Raw genomic sequence first — 17,353 nt, 5'->3', positions numbered from 1 at the left:
TAATGCTGCTATGAACATACTTGCACAAGCATCTGTTTAAACATCTGTTTCCAAGGCTCTTGGGTATATATACACATGGGAATGGAATTGCTGAGTCACACGGCAACTCTGTGTTCAACCTTTTGAGGAACTGCGGACTGTTCGCCCCAGCGGCTGCTCACGCCCGACTTCACGGCTCGTTTGGTCAAATAACACTCGGTTCACAATGTGCAGCTCAGGTCTAAGATCACACAGTCATTCGCTTTCAACCAAGGACTAAAGAAAGTTGCTGCCTTCGCCTCCCGACAGATTGGTGCATGTGTAGGTCCTAGCTTTATTTTCTTTTTCAGTTTTAGTCTTTATTAAACATGAAAACTAATGCCTTTCTTGGCCTGTTTGGGGATCAAACCCACAATATTGGTGTTGTCAGGTCGGATGCTACCCAACTGAGCTAACCAGCCACGTGGCCAGTCCTACCTTTACTTTTATCCCAAATTCCAGAGGCCTGAACTGTGATTCTCTTACCAAGGCTTGGAAAAGGCTGTATAACATCCTAGTGGGGGATGCCACCTCCAGAAAGCGGCCCACCAAGCACAGTGCTTCTTTCTCAGTGGCAGTGGGCTTGAGGTCGGGCAATTTGGTTTGCACTTTGGGGAACCATCTCGATATGCCTAATGGAATTGGCAGGCCCCTAAATTTTCCAAGGCCTTATCTCTCACCCTGTGATGAACTATTTTTTCAGTCCCAGTCGGCAGGATGCCATTCATGTAATGGACCAGCAAGATGTCTTGGTGGACAGCCACATGATCGAGTTGGTCCCTGGGGACTTAATTACAATGATACACCAGAGAATTGAAGGGACAGTTCCAGGGGCTTCCTTTTGAGTTTTCTTTCCATAACTGTCCTCAGCCCTTGAGTAAAAAAAATTCCCCTGTGGGAATTGTTTCAGCTGCGGATTGTTCCAATTATGCAGTGAGAGGGCACCCAGACTAAGTCTTCATTTTGGACCAGTGGACTACAGTGGCATTCTCTGTCCCCAGGGAGTGAAGGATGAAGGTTTGAAGCACATGCTAGTGTTATGTGTACCATGCCTTGTCTTCACTTGGTGGCTCTGAGCCTGTGGGCAGCTAGGTCCGGGGATTAGGTGAGGGGCCACATTTTCCACTGCGGCAATACAAGGCCGACTACCATTCACCGGACCTAGAGTTTCTCTTGGTGGGGTGTATAGATCATGGCCTACTATAGGTGGGTGACTCAGTGGGTTAAGCCGCTGCCTTCAGTTCAGGTCATGATCTCAGGGTCCTGGGATCGAGTCCCGCATCGGGCTTTCTGCTCAGCGGGGAGCCTGCTTCCTCCTCTCTCTCTGCCTGCCTCTCTGCCTACTTGTGATCTCTCTCTGTCAAATAAATAAATAAAATCTTTAAAAAATATTTTATTTATTTATTTGACAGAGAGAGAGAAAAAGAGAGAGCATAGGCAGAGGGTGCAGCAGAGGCAGAGGGAGAAGCAGACTCCCCGCTGAGCAGGAAGATGATGTGGGGGTCAATCCCAGGACCCTGGGATCATGACCTGAGCTGAGGGCAGACACTCAACCCACTGAGCCACCCAGGCACCCTGGGTGGCTTATTATTAATAGGACATCATGACCAATTAGCCACCACCAAAGATCCTTGGGGATAAACGATTCTGGTTCCAGCTGCCAGTCCTGTTGCCTGTCATGATTCCCACCCTGTTCTATGTGATGTAGTGCCACTACTTGGCCTCTGCGGCTCCCGGATCCCTGTTTCATGGCAACACCTCTCACCTCCTTTCCTAGATTAGTTTCCCAGAACCTTCACCGAAGTATTTCTCAATGTTTTGTTGAAAGACGTGTCCTTTGAGCTCTCTCAGGGGATGCAGTTAAGGGTTAGCCAGTAGGTTGCACATGACAACTTCATTCCAACATCTCCATGTCCTCAAGTCTTAGGATTGGAGACAATGAGGGATGTGAGGAGCTGGGGCACAAGGAGTACTGGCATTCTCTTGCTCAGGAACTAACAAGGTGATTTCATCACAAGATCTCCAAGAAAGCCAGGATCAGCCTCACCAGACAGGGTAGGAGGAACTGCTTCTACTGGTAAGAGAAGCTCCATGGGGTTTCTGGGCTCAAGACAGACACAGTAAGCAAAAATACTTACTGAGCATCTTCTAGGAACTGAATATATAGCAGTGAACAACACAGACAAACTTCTCTTTGTTCTGTAAGGCCAACATTCTAGTGAAGAGAGACATGAAACTAGATTCATTTCAGGCAGGGGGGAGAGCAGGTGCAAAAGACGCTGGAAGGGGGAGTGAGCCCGGAGTGAGCCTGGAGTAGTCCTGCGTAGTCAAGAGGCCGTGTGCCAGGAGTGGGGTGAGTGAGGGTGGAAGGAATGGCCTCAGAAACAGAATGGGAAGCAGCCATCACAGACACTTTGGCTTTTTTTAAAATAAGATTTTATTTATTTATCTGAGAAAGAGAGGGAGACAGAACAAGCAGGGGGAGTGGCAGAGGGAGAGGGAGGAACAGGCTCTCCTATGAGAAAGGAGCCTGATGTGGAGCTTGATTCCAGGATCCTGGGATCACGACCTGAGCTGAAGCCAGAAGCCTCACGGACTGAGGTCCCCAGTGTGCCCTCCCTTCTCTTCTAAGGTACTTGTCATTGGATTTGGGGTCCACCTGAGTAATGCAGCATGATCTTATCTTGAGATTCTTAACTTAGTTCTATCTACAAAGACCGTTTTTCCAAATAAGGTGACATTTGGGGGGGGGTCTTCATCCCACTACAGATGGGAAGTCACTGGGCTTTGAGCAGAGGAGGGACATGGACTGATTACAGTTTAAAGACACTTGCCAGCTGCTATGTTAAAAGAGTATAATTGGAAAATGTCAAAGCAGGGGGACCATAGGAGCCCATTGGAAAGATAGAGGAGATGATGGCAAAGCGCTGAGAGGTTTCCTAGCAGACTGGATGCAGAGTTTTGGAGAAAGATACAGCCCACAGCAGTATCATCAATGAATACCTTAAAAAGTTATTCAGTGAAATATTTACCAACGAAGCATTATAAAATAAGGGAGGAAGTAGTGAACTACTCATGGATTGGCTGATTATAGGGACTTTGGATATGTATTAAAAAGTCAATTTACATTGTTATTATTATTACCTTGGCATACACCTAAGTAAATTCTCGAAGGTATAAAAAGTGCGGAAAAACCAATCATCAGCTGTTTTTTAAGCCACAGCAAAATAAAATCTTCATATGGCAGAGGAGAAATGGAAGAAAAGTAGCAACTCATTAGAAAAGGTAATCGGAAAAGATTTCATTTACAACTGCAATAAGGAATTAAATAAAGAGTTTGGCCAAATCCCCAGACGTTAGATTAAAAATCCCCACTTGAGAGACTGAAGAGTGAGACGAACACCAGGGATGGAAGGGATTTGAACTAGGATTTGCTACTTCCTGCTGTCAGATAATGCAGCCATTAAGCGACCTGTGACTATAGAGCACTTAACATGGAGCATCCCCCCCCATGGAATTCAAATCGAGGTGCTGTGTAATTGTATAAGACACACTGGAAATTCTCCCTGTAATTATTTTTTATACTACCCCACATACAAACACAAATGTGGAATATTCCATTCATAAAGTGTATCGCTTATATGTTGAAATGATATTTTGGATTAATGGGTTAAACAAAATTCGTTATTAAAATCAATTTCACTTTTTTTTTTTTGCCATGTGGCTGCTGGGAAATTTAAAAGTGCACAAGTGGCTCACACTATATTCCTATTGGCTCTAGCTAGATGGGAATTGCAAGCAGCAAAGGGTTTTCAACCTCTCTGTGCCTCAACGTCTTCATTTTCCAATCAGGACTGAACCGATACCAACCTTAAAGGCTCGGCGAGAGGAAGCAGAGTGCTGCTGTTAACAGAGTGCTCGCGGAATAACCGGGTATCCAAGCCCCCATCAAACCCGGCGAAGGTCAGAAAACCACGGTCCGGGTTACGCCCACAGGCTACGAGCCGCTGGGGCGGGCTGCGCATGCGTTTCCAACGCCGCCTAGGGCTGGGCGAGTTCCAAAGCGCACGCGCAGACGCGGAACCGCGGGGAGGGGTGGGGTGGGCGAGCCAGCCAATGGAATTGCGCAGGCGGCCCGCGCGCGCCTGGGGCTCTGCTCCCGGAGCCTGGCCCCGGCCCCCACCCCCGCGGCGCAGCACGCACCGGGCGTCGCGCAGGTGGGCGGGTTTTAGTGGCGCGGCCCGAGGCCGGCGGGAGTCTGTGCTCGCTCCCTCGGTGGTGGCCCACGCGGCTCGCACGCTGTACGGGGCAACATGGCGGACGCGGCAGGTAAGGACGTGGTTGGCCGGGCTAAGTACTAGCTCCACCGCCTCGGAGAGCTGAGGGTGGGAGGGTGGCGGTGTCGGGGACAGAGGTGTCCGCTGCTCTGCCGCCAGGCGGGTCCCGAGGCTGTCGGGCCTCTTGCTGGCCTTGCTTGTTGGCCTTGGGTCTACAGTGAGGGCAAAGGATGGAGGGGTGCTCGCAGTGACGTGGTTCCGCAAGGCCCGCGCCTCCCGCCGAGGCAAAGCCTCCTTAGAGCTGAAAGGCGGCGGTGCCGCCGTGACGGGAGACCTGGCGGTACCTGTACCGCCGCCAGCCTAGACTACGCGGTCAGCACCACACGGAAGGGCGGTGGGAACCGGCGGGGAAGAATAAGGGCCGAGGGGCTCTGACATCCGCGTGGTTCCAAGTCAAGGGAAAGTTCTGTGGGCCACAGACCAGGTAGGGAGCAGTTCAGTGATCACTTAGGGAACTTTGTGTCTCGTGGGCAGAACAGTTCTGCGACAGGTTTGAGCCTGGCCGTGGCCACGTGGTGGACCCGAATGGAAGCCGACATGTGCGACTGCTTGTGGTCGGTTACCGAGCCGCGCAGCAACCTATGCGTTTGGTCTTACACACTGTGTTTTCCCCATTAATTCTAGACAAAACGTCCATTCTCTGCTTGCTCTGATTTCATTCTCTATTTTAAGCTTTGTTACCCTTGTTTTTGGGAAAAACTCCCAAATCTCTTATCCTTTTGTTTTAGTATTTATTTTGCCAAAGAAACATAAGAAGAAAAAAGAGCGGAAGTCATTACCAGAAGAAGATGTAGCAGTGAGTAGGAATATGTTATATTTTGCTTTAACTAAAGAGAAAGATTACTTAGATAATACATGACATGCAAGAAATGTTTTTAAAAGTTTCTAAAGAATGGGTTGGAGTTGGTAGTGGTTGTGTTGTAAGCCTCACAAACCCAGCCACCTAAATCTCTCCTGTCAAATAATAGTTTGCCAAGTAGTGTTGACCACACAAGCAGCTCTCCCTGAAATTCTTTTTTATCCCACCCACAAACCCACTGTCCCTCTTTAAGTAGCTATCCCTGTTTCTTTTTACTTCTTTCTTGAGAGTGTGTGTGCACACGGGAAGAATTCAGAGGACAAGTGGGAGAGAGCATCTCAAGGAGACTCCATACCCATGATAACAGCCGGGACGCAGGTCTCCATCTCAGGACTATGAGATTGTAACCTAAGTGGAAATCAAGGCACTTAACTGATAGAGCCACCCAGGTGCTACTAGCTGTCCCCATCTTGGTGGCAGTTCATTGTCCTTCTGAAATCCTGGTTCATTTCTTTTTCACTTGGAAGTCCCAGTGAAGAGGCATAAAGACTACCTTCTTTTCTATTTAAGAGGCTTTGACTTAACGTGGTGGTAATGGAATTGTTCAAAATCAGATGGGATGTCTAACAGTGCGTTTCTGTCCTGTGTAAGGAAATACAGCACGCTGAAGAATTTCTTATCAAACCTGAGTCCAAGGTGGCTCAGTTGGACACATCTCAGTGGCCCCTGTTGCTGAAGGTATGTGGTTAGGATTATGTATCAGATCAAGACCTAGTTTTTACATTATTTAAGTGTTAAGCACTTCATTAAGAGTGATTAGCACTACCATCTTTGACTGGGAAATGCCAGATGTTACAGTCTAAAGCTGTTTCCTTCCAGGTGTCTGACAAGAAGGACCGAGTTTTGTTTCATTTTTCATTTCCAGTGCACCCGGTGCTATAGTAAAAAAGTTAAAATGGCAGAACAGTGTCATACTGCCATAAAAGTGTATAAATAATTAGTTCTTGCTTTCTGTATTTAACTCCCACCATACAGACTTGAACCAGTCTGTGGGCCACACTTCCAGTAGGACTGCTTTAGTGCTCAAGGACATGGGCTTTGGAGCCACACCAATTTCATTCAGGGAGTGTGTGGATTTGGGCCAGTTATTTAACCTCTGAAGCTATTTGCTTATTGTGTCTTCTCTTAGGCTGAGGGTTGTAGGAGGTAATCCATGAAATGTGTTTAGCCAAAGTGCCTAGCATGCAACAAGTCCTCTAGAAATTGCTGACTGTTGTGTTGGGTTTTAGAGTGGCCCAGTAATGAGTTGAATTACAAGCTTCACGAGGAACTTAGTGGGCACCGGGTATGAGGAGAGGCTAGGGCACAAAAAGTTACTGAGACACATCTTGACCAAGTGTTAATAATAAACCAGTATATATGAAGTAAATGAATGAGATTTGCTTATATAATTCAACAGAGTTGAGTTTCTGCTTGGTCAGATAGGTCTGCCGATTACAGCTGCTTTTCTGTTGTAGGCTCTGGGGAGATGCTTGTGAACTGGGTAGGCCAAGGTCCCTACTGTCTTGGAATTTAAAATCTAGGGGTGGGAGATAGGTTTTAAAAATCGCTATTTATGTCAAGTACTGTACTGAAGCTGAACGAGGCAACTGTCCCGTCTGCGGTCCGTCGGGCCTGAGAGGGGAGAGCGAAGAGGAGCAGACCTGGGGGAGCAGGACCGGGATGGTTGTGTTTGCGAAATGTTGCCAGTCTTAATACCCCAAGAAATCTTTCTAGAGGAGTGATTGAATTTGTTTTAATTCTACTCACGTGGGTAATTTTTCCAGTATGTAAAGGGGCTTAACAGTCTGTCACACTAGAGAATGAAAACGTAGCAGAATCCAGGTTCGTAAACTTGCAGGTTAACCATAACATGGCTGATATTGGTGCTGACTCTCATATATGTTAATGGTTTATGGAGTTTATTTTGTGTTGTATCATTGCTTTCCAGAACTTTGATAAGCTAAATGTAAGGACAGCACACTATACACCTCTTCCCTGTGGTTCAAATCCTCTCAAGAGGGAGATTGGGGACTATATCAGGTAAGTGTGTTGGGAGCATGTACTGCTCAGACTTCTTTTCTTTTCAAAATGACCTTTTCAGGGGCACCTGGCTGGCTCAGTTGATAGAATATGGGACTTGATCTTGGCGTCATGAATTTGAATCCACATTGGTCATAGAGTTTGCTTGAAAAAGTGACTTTTCACATCAGTTGTTCAAGGTGGTAGTGGCATTTTAGAATGGCCTAGAATTGGTGTAAATACATAACCTGTACCTGTGGCGAACTTGTACTCTTCAGATGCAGTTTTTATCAGAGGGCCGGAGATGATGGCACAGTGATGTCTTTTCCATTTTAGGACAGGTTTCATTAATCTTGACAAGCCTTCCAACCCCTCTTCCCATGAGGTGGTAGCCTGGATTCGACGGATACTTCGGGTGGAGAAGACGGGACACAGTGGTACTCTGGACCCCAAGGTGACTGGCTGTTTAATCGTGTGCATAGAACGAGCCACTCGCTTGGTGAAGTCGCAACAGAGTGCAGGTATGTGGAAGAGGGTAAAAAGAGGTAGGTCCTTTACTGTTGGAAGGCTTTCTAGGTTTCCTTTTCTTCTACTTTTTGGCCCTTGGTAATGGTTTCTCCACTAGTTTAAAAACAAATTCTAGGGGCGCCTGGGTGGCTCGGTGGGTTAAGCCGCTGCCTTTGGCTCGGGTTGTGATCTCAGGGTCCTGGGATCGAGTCCCGCATCGGGCTCTCTGCTCAGCAGGGAGCCTGCTTCCCTCTCTCTCTCTCTCTCTCTCTGCCTGCCTCTCCATCTACTTGTGATTTCTCTCTGTCAAATAAATAAATAAAATCTTAAAAAAAAAATTCTAAGCAGAGATGCTCTGGTTGTATACCTTCTGTCCCTTGCGAGATCCTAGTCCATCTGCCTTTCTTGGAGTTCCATATACTGGCCATGTGCACATCAGGTTGACGGAGTCTGTCCCTGGGACTGAGACGGGGCTGTGTCTGAGTCTGGCTCTAGGGTTGTCGCTCGAGGCTCCTCAGACTCTTCACTGCTGCTTCTACCGAAAGTGCCCTTCCTTCATTTTCATCAGGGGGAACTCCTACATGACCTTGCAAGGCTTTGTTCTCAGCTGGCTCTGTGCTGCACATTGCAGCTGTCCCTGTCAGCACACTGGAAGCCGAAACTCCCAACGAGAAGAAGCATCTTCATTCCTTTCCCATGTCCAAACCATGAAATCTGTCTTGGTGGAAATTTGACAGAAAGAGGTCATCAAACTGCATGCTTTTTTTTTCTGCACAAGGTGGGACTGTGACCATTTAGAAATACAGAAAACTCAGTGGCCACACCTGACTACTCTTTTGTCATTTTTTAGGCAAAGAGTATGTGGGAATTGTCCGGCTACACAGTGCTATTGAAGGGGGGACTCAACTTTCTAGGGTAAGTTTGCCCGATTACGGGCAGCCTGTGTATCTGAGCCCGTGGACACCTGTGGCAGGTGGCTTTCCTGGCTGTCCTGTCTTGTGCCCTTTTCAGTGGGCTGCTCAGGCCAGCCTGGACGGGTACTATGCATTGACAGGGGCACTTCTGGACATGTCCCTTCTGAGAAGAGGGCTCCGATAAGCACGGAGTCATCCCTGTGTCGTTGAATAAAGAAGCAAAAAGGGAAAGGACATTTGAGGTCTTAAATGATTGAAAAGAACTTTCTCATTGGTGTCCTCAAACTGCCACAGTAGACTGTTTGCTCCTATGTAAGAGTCTACGCAGTGAGTCTTTGTTTTGGTTTGTGCTTATTCTCAGGCCCTAGAAACTCTGACAGGTGCCTTATTCCAGCGACCCCCACTGATTGCTGCAGTGAAGAGGCAGCTCCGAGTGCGGACCATATATGAGAGCAAGATGATCGAGTATGACCCCGAAAGAAGATTAGGTAGGTAATGGGCCTGTAGGGAACTGAGTTGACATTGACCACGTGTGGACAGGACTGCATTCTTGGGAATGACATTTTCTGGTTAGGAGTAGATGCCCTTAGTATATGGTGTGGTCAGAGCCTGTTTTCTATGGCATTTAGTCTCGCTGGCTCGGAGAGTAGCTCTGTGCCTGTTAGCCAGTGATGTACTCACGTCTGTGTGTATGTGTGTGTCGTAGGTATCTTTTGGGTGAGTTGTGAAGCCGGCACCTATATTCGGACGCTGTGTGTGCACCTTGGCTTGTTACTGGGAGTTGGCGGTCAGATGCAGGAACTTCGGAGGGTTCGCTCTGGAGTCATGAGTGAAAAGGTACACTGTTACGGGGCTAGAAGTTTTAGAGCTTGTACTTAACACCTTCCGCCTTTGCTGCAATCCCGCCTGCCTCACAGCCTGGAAGAGGCAGTTTCCAAAGTGTTGAGTTCAGCTCAGGGCAGCTTCCCTGTTCTGTTAATTAAACTTTGGAACATTGAAACCTGGGCTGTGGGAGATGATTGGATAGAGAACATTGCTCTGTTCATTTGCTGCCTCTCAGCCTACAGAAGTGCCTGCTTAGATCTCAGTAAAGCGGTAGTTACAGAAGTGTGGAAGAGAGTGAAGACCAGTGAGTTTGGACTAAATTCATTCAGGGTTTGGAAGTTTGGGCACGGTTGTGCTATTATAGGGACAGTGACACTGAATAGTTTTCATACATGGCTGCTTTTCAGGACCACATGGTGACGATGCATGATGTGCTTGATGCCCAGTGGCTGTACGACAACCACAAGGATGACAGTTACCTGCGGCGAGTTGTTTACCCTTTGGAAAAGCTGTTGACTTCTCATAAAAGGCTGGTTATGAAAGACAGTGCAGTAAGTTCTGGGTTACAAGTTCACCTTTGCACAAAATGTGACTCCACAAGGATGAGATGTCGTCTGTTCTGAAATCCACATTCTGTGTAAGGAGGTGTGACATGACGGGAACTTAACTGTTTTCCATTGGGCTTATTTTTTTTTTAATTTATTTTATTTATTTATTTATTTTAGTTTTGTAAGTTGAGCTCTGGATTCTTTGTTAATAAGCATTTATAATTGTATTTTACTAAATCAAAGCCACATACACTAAATTAGAGTGGGAAATTGAATGCTGGACATAATTCCATATCAAAATAAGGCAGATTGTTTAAACATTTACTTTGAATTTTTCCAAAGTAAACTGTCAGTGGTACATCAAATTTGCCTTCCTGTAACCTGCTAGTTCTATGTGTGCCTAAGAAACCTTGATATATTTTTAAGTTGTTGCCAGAAAAGAATTTTTTAATTGGGATTGAAAGTTAAGATGAGCATTTCAGAGATATTATAAGCTATGTCCTTAGGAATTTCAGTAAAGCTTTTTTCCCTTTAAATCTTAGTTTGAGGCTATAAAACCTAAACATCACTGAACTTAGCAAGCTTTTATTTTTTTCTTAGCACATTTACTAAATAACGTTGAAAGTAGTTCTTTGTAAGATTTTAAGTAATTTCTGTACCCAGCATGGGGCTCAAACTCACAGCTCTGAAATCAAGAGTTGCACGCTCCACCGAGTAAGCCAGCCAGGTGCCTCACAAGTAGTTTCTTAACAATGTAATTATATCAGGGACAAAGGATAGTTGAGTTGAAAGTGTTTGATGCATTTTTTTGTATGTCTTGCTTTGTAATAGAAAAAAATTTACGGAGGTATAGTAAACTATGCCATTGTAATGAAAAAAATCTAATCACGTGAAACACGATATAAATGTGATAGAGCCTCCTTATGCTGGGGTCAGACTGGTACCCTCTGGGTGAATTCAGGGGAGACGTGAAATATGGTCAGGAAAAGAGATCCAGGTAAGTGAAGACCAGATGGCACAAGCCATTGAACTCAGGGAGAGGCAGCCTGAACTTGCATGTGATTGGTTCAGCAGGCCTCAGTGATCTTGATTGTTGATTATTTTGTAGGCCTTTTAGAGGCCAGATCTCCCCAAAAAGCAAAAAGGTCTCCTGCTTCTGTTAGGGTTTTCCTCTTCAATAATTAAAAAAGAGAGAAGAGTAAATAAGAAAAATCAAGGCTGGGTTTTTTTTTTTTTTAAAGATTTTATTTACTAATTTGACAGACAGAGATCACAAGTAGGCAGAGAAGCAGGCAGAGAGAGGGAGAAGCAGGCTCCCTGCCGAGCAGAGAGCCCGATGCGGGGCTCGATCCCAGGACCCTGGGATCATGACCTGAGCCGAAGGCAGAGGCTTTAACCCACTGAGCCACCCAGGCGCCCCTGGGTTTTGGTTTAAGATGAAAATATTTTTAAGTGAAGTGGAGAAATGAGGAAGAGGTATTTATTTTTTTATAAATATTACTTATTTATTTATTTAAGAAATGGTTTGAGGGAGAGCATGAGGTGGGTGGAGAAGGGGAAGCATGCTCTCTGCTGAGGAGGGGGCGCAGCATGGGGCTTGATCCCAGAACCTCGGGATCATGACCTGAGCCAAAGACAGATGCTCAACCGACTGAGCCACCCAGGTGCCCCGAGGAGTAGGTATTTAAATTCCTCTTTAACATTTCTGTGTCCGTGTGTTTTGAGGCACCTCACCTGTGGCGGGCGGCTCCTGTGCATGCCAGATTGCGACCATGGCCGTCAGTGCCATTCGCTCCATTTTGCAGCCCCGCCCGGAGGTGTTCTCTGTGTTGGTGAGGGCTGGGGTGGCGGGCAGGGGCTCGTGCTGCAGCTGGGGCTCTTACGTGCGGTGCCGTCTCTGCAGGTGAATGCCATCTGCTATGGGGCAAAAATCATGCTTCCAGGTGTTCTCCGATACGAGGATGGCATCGAAGTCAATCAGGAGATTGTGGTCATCACCACCAAAGGGGAGGCGATCTGCATGGGTAAGAGAAGTTGCCCTGGTTCTTTCTGTACCATCATAGCCAGGCTTACTAAGCAGGACCCAAAGTCCTGACTCCTTGGGTTCATCTAACCCTTGTGTTGTCTGGGACGTGGAGTGGGAGTCGAAGCACAGCACTGTGTTAGATGGGCAAAGAGATGAGGTCAGTGGGGCTTCCCTTGTCCCAGCCGGCTGCTGGAGGCCATGTGGCAGCAGCCTGGCTCCAGTGGGGAGAGGGAAAACCGTTAATGAAAGGAACAAGTGTCTGTGGTAATTGAGATGAAAAGTTCAGTCCGTTCCATGTCTGCTGGTAGCAGTTAACTTGTGAGCTTTGAACTGCTTTTGGAGTGTCCTTTCCAACTTCAAATGTTCCATTGCCCTGAAGGGGCTCTGCAGGCTGTTCCCTATGTGTGGCCTGAGCCCCAAGCTTGGTGAGTGTATCTTTAGGGTGTCTTACTAGAAGTATCCCCTCCTCTGGCTGCTTGCCACTTGAGAAGGGACTTTCATGGTGTGCTTTCTTTCTGGTGCAAATTAGGCACGGTAAATGGATAGCTCTGATTTCCTTATTAAGAGGTCTCCTGAGGATCTAGGAAACGTTGATTTTTATGTGGTTAGTGTAAATATTTTTTTAACTGACAATTTTAATGTGGTTTCAGAGCTTTTTTCCCATAGTGGTGGATTTTCTCCATATGAACATCCTCAGCAAAGGAAACCTCAAGGCAGTCGAGTTTCGAGTTTTAAATGTTTTTTTCTTTGTAAAGATTTTATTTATTTATTTGAAAAAGAGAGAGCACAAGCGGGGTGAGGGGCAGAGGGAGAAGCAGACTCACCGCTGAGCAGGGAGCCCGATGCGGGGCTCGATCCCGGGACTCCAGGATCATGACCTGAGCCGAAGGCAGACGCTTAACTGATTGAGCCACCCAGGTGCCCCTTAAATGTTTGGGTTTTTTTGGTTTGTTTGTTTTGGTTTTGGGGTTTTTTTTTGTCTTGTTTTTTAAGATCTTATTTTGAGAGTGATCATGGAAAGACACATACAAGCAGGGAGAGGGGCAGAGGGGGAGAAAATGTTGAGCAGGCTCCACACTGACTGTGGAGCTCGACACAGGGCTCGATCTCATGACCTTGAGATCATGACTTGAGCTGAAATCAGGAGTTGGATACTTAACCGACTAAGCCACCCAGGTGCCCCAAAAATGGGGTTTTAAAATTTATATAAAACAGTGGGATTAGGGCTCAGAGTATAGGAAGTTTCTCCCTTCCGAGTCATTCTTTAATCTCATTCCAACATCTGTAGCCATTGCACTGATGACCACAGCAGTGATCTCTACCTGTGACCATGGTATTGTAGCCAAGATCAAGAGAGTCATCATGGAGAGAGACACTTACCCTCGGAAGTGGGGTTTAGGTCCAAAGGTAAGTGGGATTGGGTGTGCGCCCTGCTGTTTACTCGTAACTGCAGTTTTGCGTTGTTGAATACTCATGTGGGCAGTCCTTGGCTGTGTCCCTGCCACCACAACTTGCCTTGTACTGGGCTCTGGGGAGTGCTGGTGGGTAGGTGTGAGACCATCTCAGACCTTAGAGGTGTCAGTCTAATGGGGGAAGCGGATGGCTTTCGCTCATACTGCATGACCAAAGCCACACTGCAGGCTGACCAGCACCGGGAGGTGCCTGGCTCCTCGGGAGTGCAGAATGAGGGGCTCGACTTGGTTGGGGGTTCTGGGTAAGGGATCTTTGCCAGCCATGCCAGCCAGCATAAAGGACATCTATTGGTGAAGAAGGGCGGGAGGGTCTGGGCATGTGCTGCAAAGGCCCTGTGGGGGGAGAATGGGCTGGAGGCAGGTGCCACCAAAGGATGTTTCGGAGGCTGTCACTGATAAAACTAGGCTTTGTGACTTTCGACAAGTCCCATGTTCGCTCCTGTTGGAGAGAGTGAGTTCAGAGTGCTTTGCAGAGAAGTGTGAGGCCCAAGGGAGGGGCGTTCGCCAAGCCGCCATAGTACCTGCTTCATGTGTCCCACCATTCTGACCTTGAAACCCTGGCGGCTCACCAGGCAAGTCAGAAGAAGCTGATGATCAAGCAGGGTCTTCTGGATAAGCACGGCAAGCCCACAGACAGCACGCCTGCCACTTGGATGCAGGAGTATGTGGACTACAGGTGAGGGCAGGGTGCTTGGGAGCCCCGGGCAGGCAGAGACTGTGCACTTGCCCCCTGGATGCGGTAGTGCATCCGCTCCAGGGGAGCAGGGGAGGCCGCAGAGCCCGGAGGGGTGGGTGCAGTACTGCTCGGTGCTTGCCTAGGGGAGCCGGGACAGGAGGTCATGGAGCCCAGGTGTGGGAGCGGGGCAGATGTAGTGTCGGAGGAGCGCGGCGACAGCGTGGTGCTGACGAGGCCTCAGGGGCTGGAGGGACTTCCTCTCGAGGGCCTGGGCCAGGTAGGGGCTCGGGCCTGCCCAGCAGACAGTTCTCCCTTTCTAGTCTGGCTCATGGGAGTCAGTCTGCAACAGTAAGTAGTGAGTTCTTCCGTCTGTCGTCAGTATTTTGATGGTGGCTTCAGACTTGCCGGATATCACTAGTTGAGGACGCGGCAGGACCTCCCCGGTGGCTACTCAGCACATCTCATCGCTTGGTGCCTGTCTTTCAGTGACTCTGCGAAGAGAGAGGTGGGGACCAAGGGAGTAAAAGACCCACAGGAAGTTGCCGAAGTGGTGAAAGCCCCCAAGGTAGTTGCTGAAGCAGTAAAAACCCCAAAGGTAAGGAACGGGCTGCAAGCAGTAGGGAGGGCGCTCTGGGACATGATCCTGTCGGCATGTCTCAGTGGTTGTGCTCCCGTCACGGGTCGTGGCTCAGTGCGGCAAGGCCGCCCCCGCCACTCTGTGACCTTGGCGTACTCCTCTGGACTGTGTGGGCTCCGGTTCCCGTTCCCTGTTGTGTCTACTGGGGGGATGGAGGGGCTCAGAAATCAGACTGGCCTCGGTTCCCAGCTCGTGGATGTGGCGCCACTGGCTCTTGGTGGAGGAAGGCATTATTCTGGCCCCTCATTGGGGCGGACTCGCCTGAAGCTGACCGCCCTAGATCGCATTAGCACAGCCTTAGAGAAGGTCAAAGGAAGTACATGCTACCACCTCAGCTTCTCAGGGTCCGGGGGGCACCCCTGACATCAGAGTACAGAATGGGTGCGCCGAGGGGTCTGGAACAAGCTGCCTGGGAAGCACTGCCGGCATGCGTGGGGCCTGTCCGCATACCTTCGCAGGCGTGCTGTGGCCCTGGCTTCCTGGTCTCGGGAGGTGAGGCCGTGCTTGAATTCTCTGTGGTTCTCAGGGTTTGTCATTAGAAAGCTTCCTCCTGTAGTCAGGGGCTGTTCTGGTGGTCCCCGCCTTATTGAACGTTTCTCATCCATTTTTGCCCCAAATCTGACATTTGATCACTTATGTCCACCTTAGCGGAAACGAGAGAGTGAAAGCGATGAGACCTCCCCACAGCTGGTCAAGAAGGAAAAGAAGAAGAAGAAGGACAAAAAGGCCAAAGCTGCTCTAGAGAGTGTGGGCGGTCCGGGAGACGGGGTACGTCCACACCCGGTCAGGACACTCGGGGTGGAAGGGAGCAGCAGCCTCCTGTCGGCGACAGTACCCGTGCCCTTGGTGCCACCATTTCGTAGTAACTGCGCGCGCTTGCGGTGCTGCTGGTGACAAGGGCGAGTGTGTAAGAGCCCGCTGCGGTGTCACTGGGGAGCTCAGGACCTGGTGTTCTGTGCAAAGCTGGTTTTCTCTGGAATGTCCTCCCACATCCTGTGAAGGCTTATTGGGCTTTTGGGATGTCCCTGGTTTGCTTGTTAACAGGTGCTGTGAGGCTTTCTCTTTTTCCCAGGACAGTGACGGTACCAAGAAGAAGAAGAAAAAGAAGAAGATCAAAGCGGAAGCGGTTTCTGAGTAGCAAATGGCAGTGGAGTGCGGGGCCGGCTGGCAGGAGGAATTAAAGCCTTACTGGGAAAGCGGACTTCCTTTCGTTCTTGAGCGAATGCGCCACAGGCCCCAGGATGGGTGGAGCGCTCCGGCACATTTTAGCTGCTCCCCGAGAACTCGGGTGATGTCACCTGGTGTGCTTGCCCCATCCTGTCCTGTTTTAAGGACGCAGGTGAAGGAAGCAGCTTTGATGCCACCCCTTTCCCTGCTTGGGAGAGTTGGGGATCGTCTCCTTCAGATCTGGCACAGCCCAGAACTGTTGGCGGCTGCTATCAATTGTTCTTTGAATGTGATAGTGCTCTCCTGCTTTGCACCATCCCCCAACCCATTTTTTAAAAGTTTCTAAATGTTGCTCAATGAAATGGTGTACAGCACGTAAAGGAATAGACCCGAACCACATTGTTCCCCCATGTCCTGTGAGGACAGCAGTCTGTTCTGGCCACATGCGGGCGATCTCTGGCTTAGTGGTCCTGTGTGTGCTCCTCCGGAGCCTGGGGGTCCGGCTTCACGCACCTGCCCATTGGCCTGCTTGTGTGTGTCGGAAGCGAAAGAACCGTCCTTATTTCCTCCTCTAACTTTCCTTTACTTTCAAAGGATGCAGTCATTCATTGCTGGGAGAAGGTTGTACTTTTTACTTATTAAAGTTTACTTGTTTTTAAGTATTTCTGTTGGGCTTTCTAATTGTTGGGGATGTCAAACTAGTAAAACAAAATTATAAACTATTTTGATTAAAAATCTAGGGAAGTTTGTTCTATTTGAAATTTGATGCTTTTCCTTTGGTTACTTTCTCTGGTTCTGTATCTCACAACATTGATCCTGGGGCTTTTTGTCTGGCATGGGACCAAATACTCTGGAATCTTCATTAAGGACACTGGCTAGATAATAGATAAAAAGGGGCATCACCCCCAATCCAGTCGCTAGGAGTAATGTCAAGGGTCTGGTGGGAGGTGCCGGTGTGTGTGGGGAGGGATTCCGAGCCTAGGCCTGAGGCTGGGTTTCCCTCACCGCAAAGGTCAGGATGAAAGCCAGTGGCAGGTCAAAGCAGGAGGCTGTGTGTGCGCCTGTCTGGGCGCTAGCATCAGGAGGGCACAGGTTTGTGTGTCGGCGGCCGGCTGCTGGGTGAGTGGTGGAGTGAAGCCATTTCCCCCTGCGTACAGATTAATTTGAGCAGCTGATCATGGGGCTGCTCTGGAAACCATGTCTGGAGAATGAAGAGAAAACTAAGGAATGGCTGCCAGGAAAAGAATGGACTGATCACACCTTTGCGGGCCACCTTGTGTGACAGGTCACATGTCTGCTCTGGTCCACACGCAGCACCACATGGTGCCCTGCCCCGCATGCGCCCTCACAGGAGCTCGGGGTGCCT

The 17,353-nt window shown here is 48.7% G+C and overlaps 2 protein-coding genes across 5 annotated transcripts in view; one reads left to right on the top strand and one right to left on the bottom strand.

Annotated features, from left to right (window-relative positions):
• GAB3 (GRB2 associated binding protein 3) overlaps positions 1–4,051 on the bottom strand; it is a 90,989-nt gene extending 86,938 nt beyond the window's left edge. Inside the window, exon 1 of one of the 4 annotated variants that reach the window (XR_014307029.1) lies at positions 3,889–4,019. The gene's annotated coding sequence lies outside the window, so the exon portion shown is untranslated. Of the gene's footprint in view, positions 1–3,888 lie in introns of all 4 variants that reach the window. The other 3 variants (XM_082716613.1, XM_082716620.1, XM_082716615.1) reach the window with 3 other exon arrangements.
• A 54-nt stretch (positions 4,052–4,105) lies between these two features.
• Positions 4,106–16,649, top strand: DKC1 (dyskerin pseudouridine synthase 1). Its single transcript, XM_082716622.1, has 15 exons — positions 4,106–4,347; positions 5,084–5,151; positions 5,806–5,892; positions 7,145–7,236; positions 7,552–7,736; positions 8,573–8,637; positions 8,998–9,124; positions 9,343–9,473; positions 9,869–10,012; positions 11,913–12,033; positions 13,324–13,442; positions 14,080–14,183; positions 14,670–14,778; positions 15,469–15,588; positions 15,893–16,649. The coding sequence occupies exons 1-15, from the start codon at positions 4,332–4,334 to the stop codon at positions 15,956–15,958; spliced, it is 1,554 nt and encodes a 517-aa protein (XP_082572748.1). The 5' UTR covers positions 4,106–4,331; the 3' UTR covers positions 15,959–16,649.
• The last annotated feature ends 704 nt before the right edge of the window (positions 16,650–17,353 follow it).

The sequence above is a fragment of the Mustela nivalis genome, assembly GCF_964662115.1.
Source record: "Mustela nivalis genome assembly, chromosome: X".
NCBI lineage: Eukaryota > Metazoa > Chordata > Mammalia > Carnivora > Mustelidae > Mustela > Mustela nivalis.
This window is presented reverse-complemented; position numbering and strand designations above follow the sequence as displayed.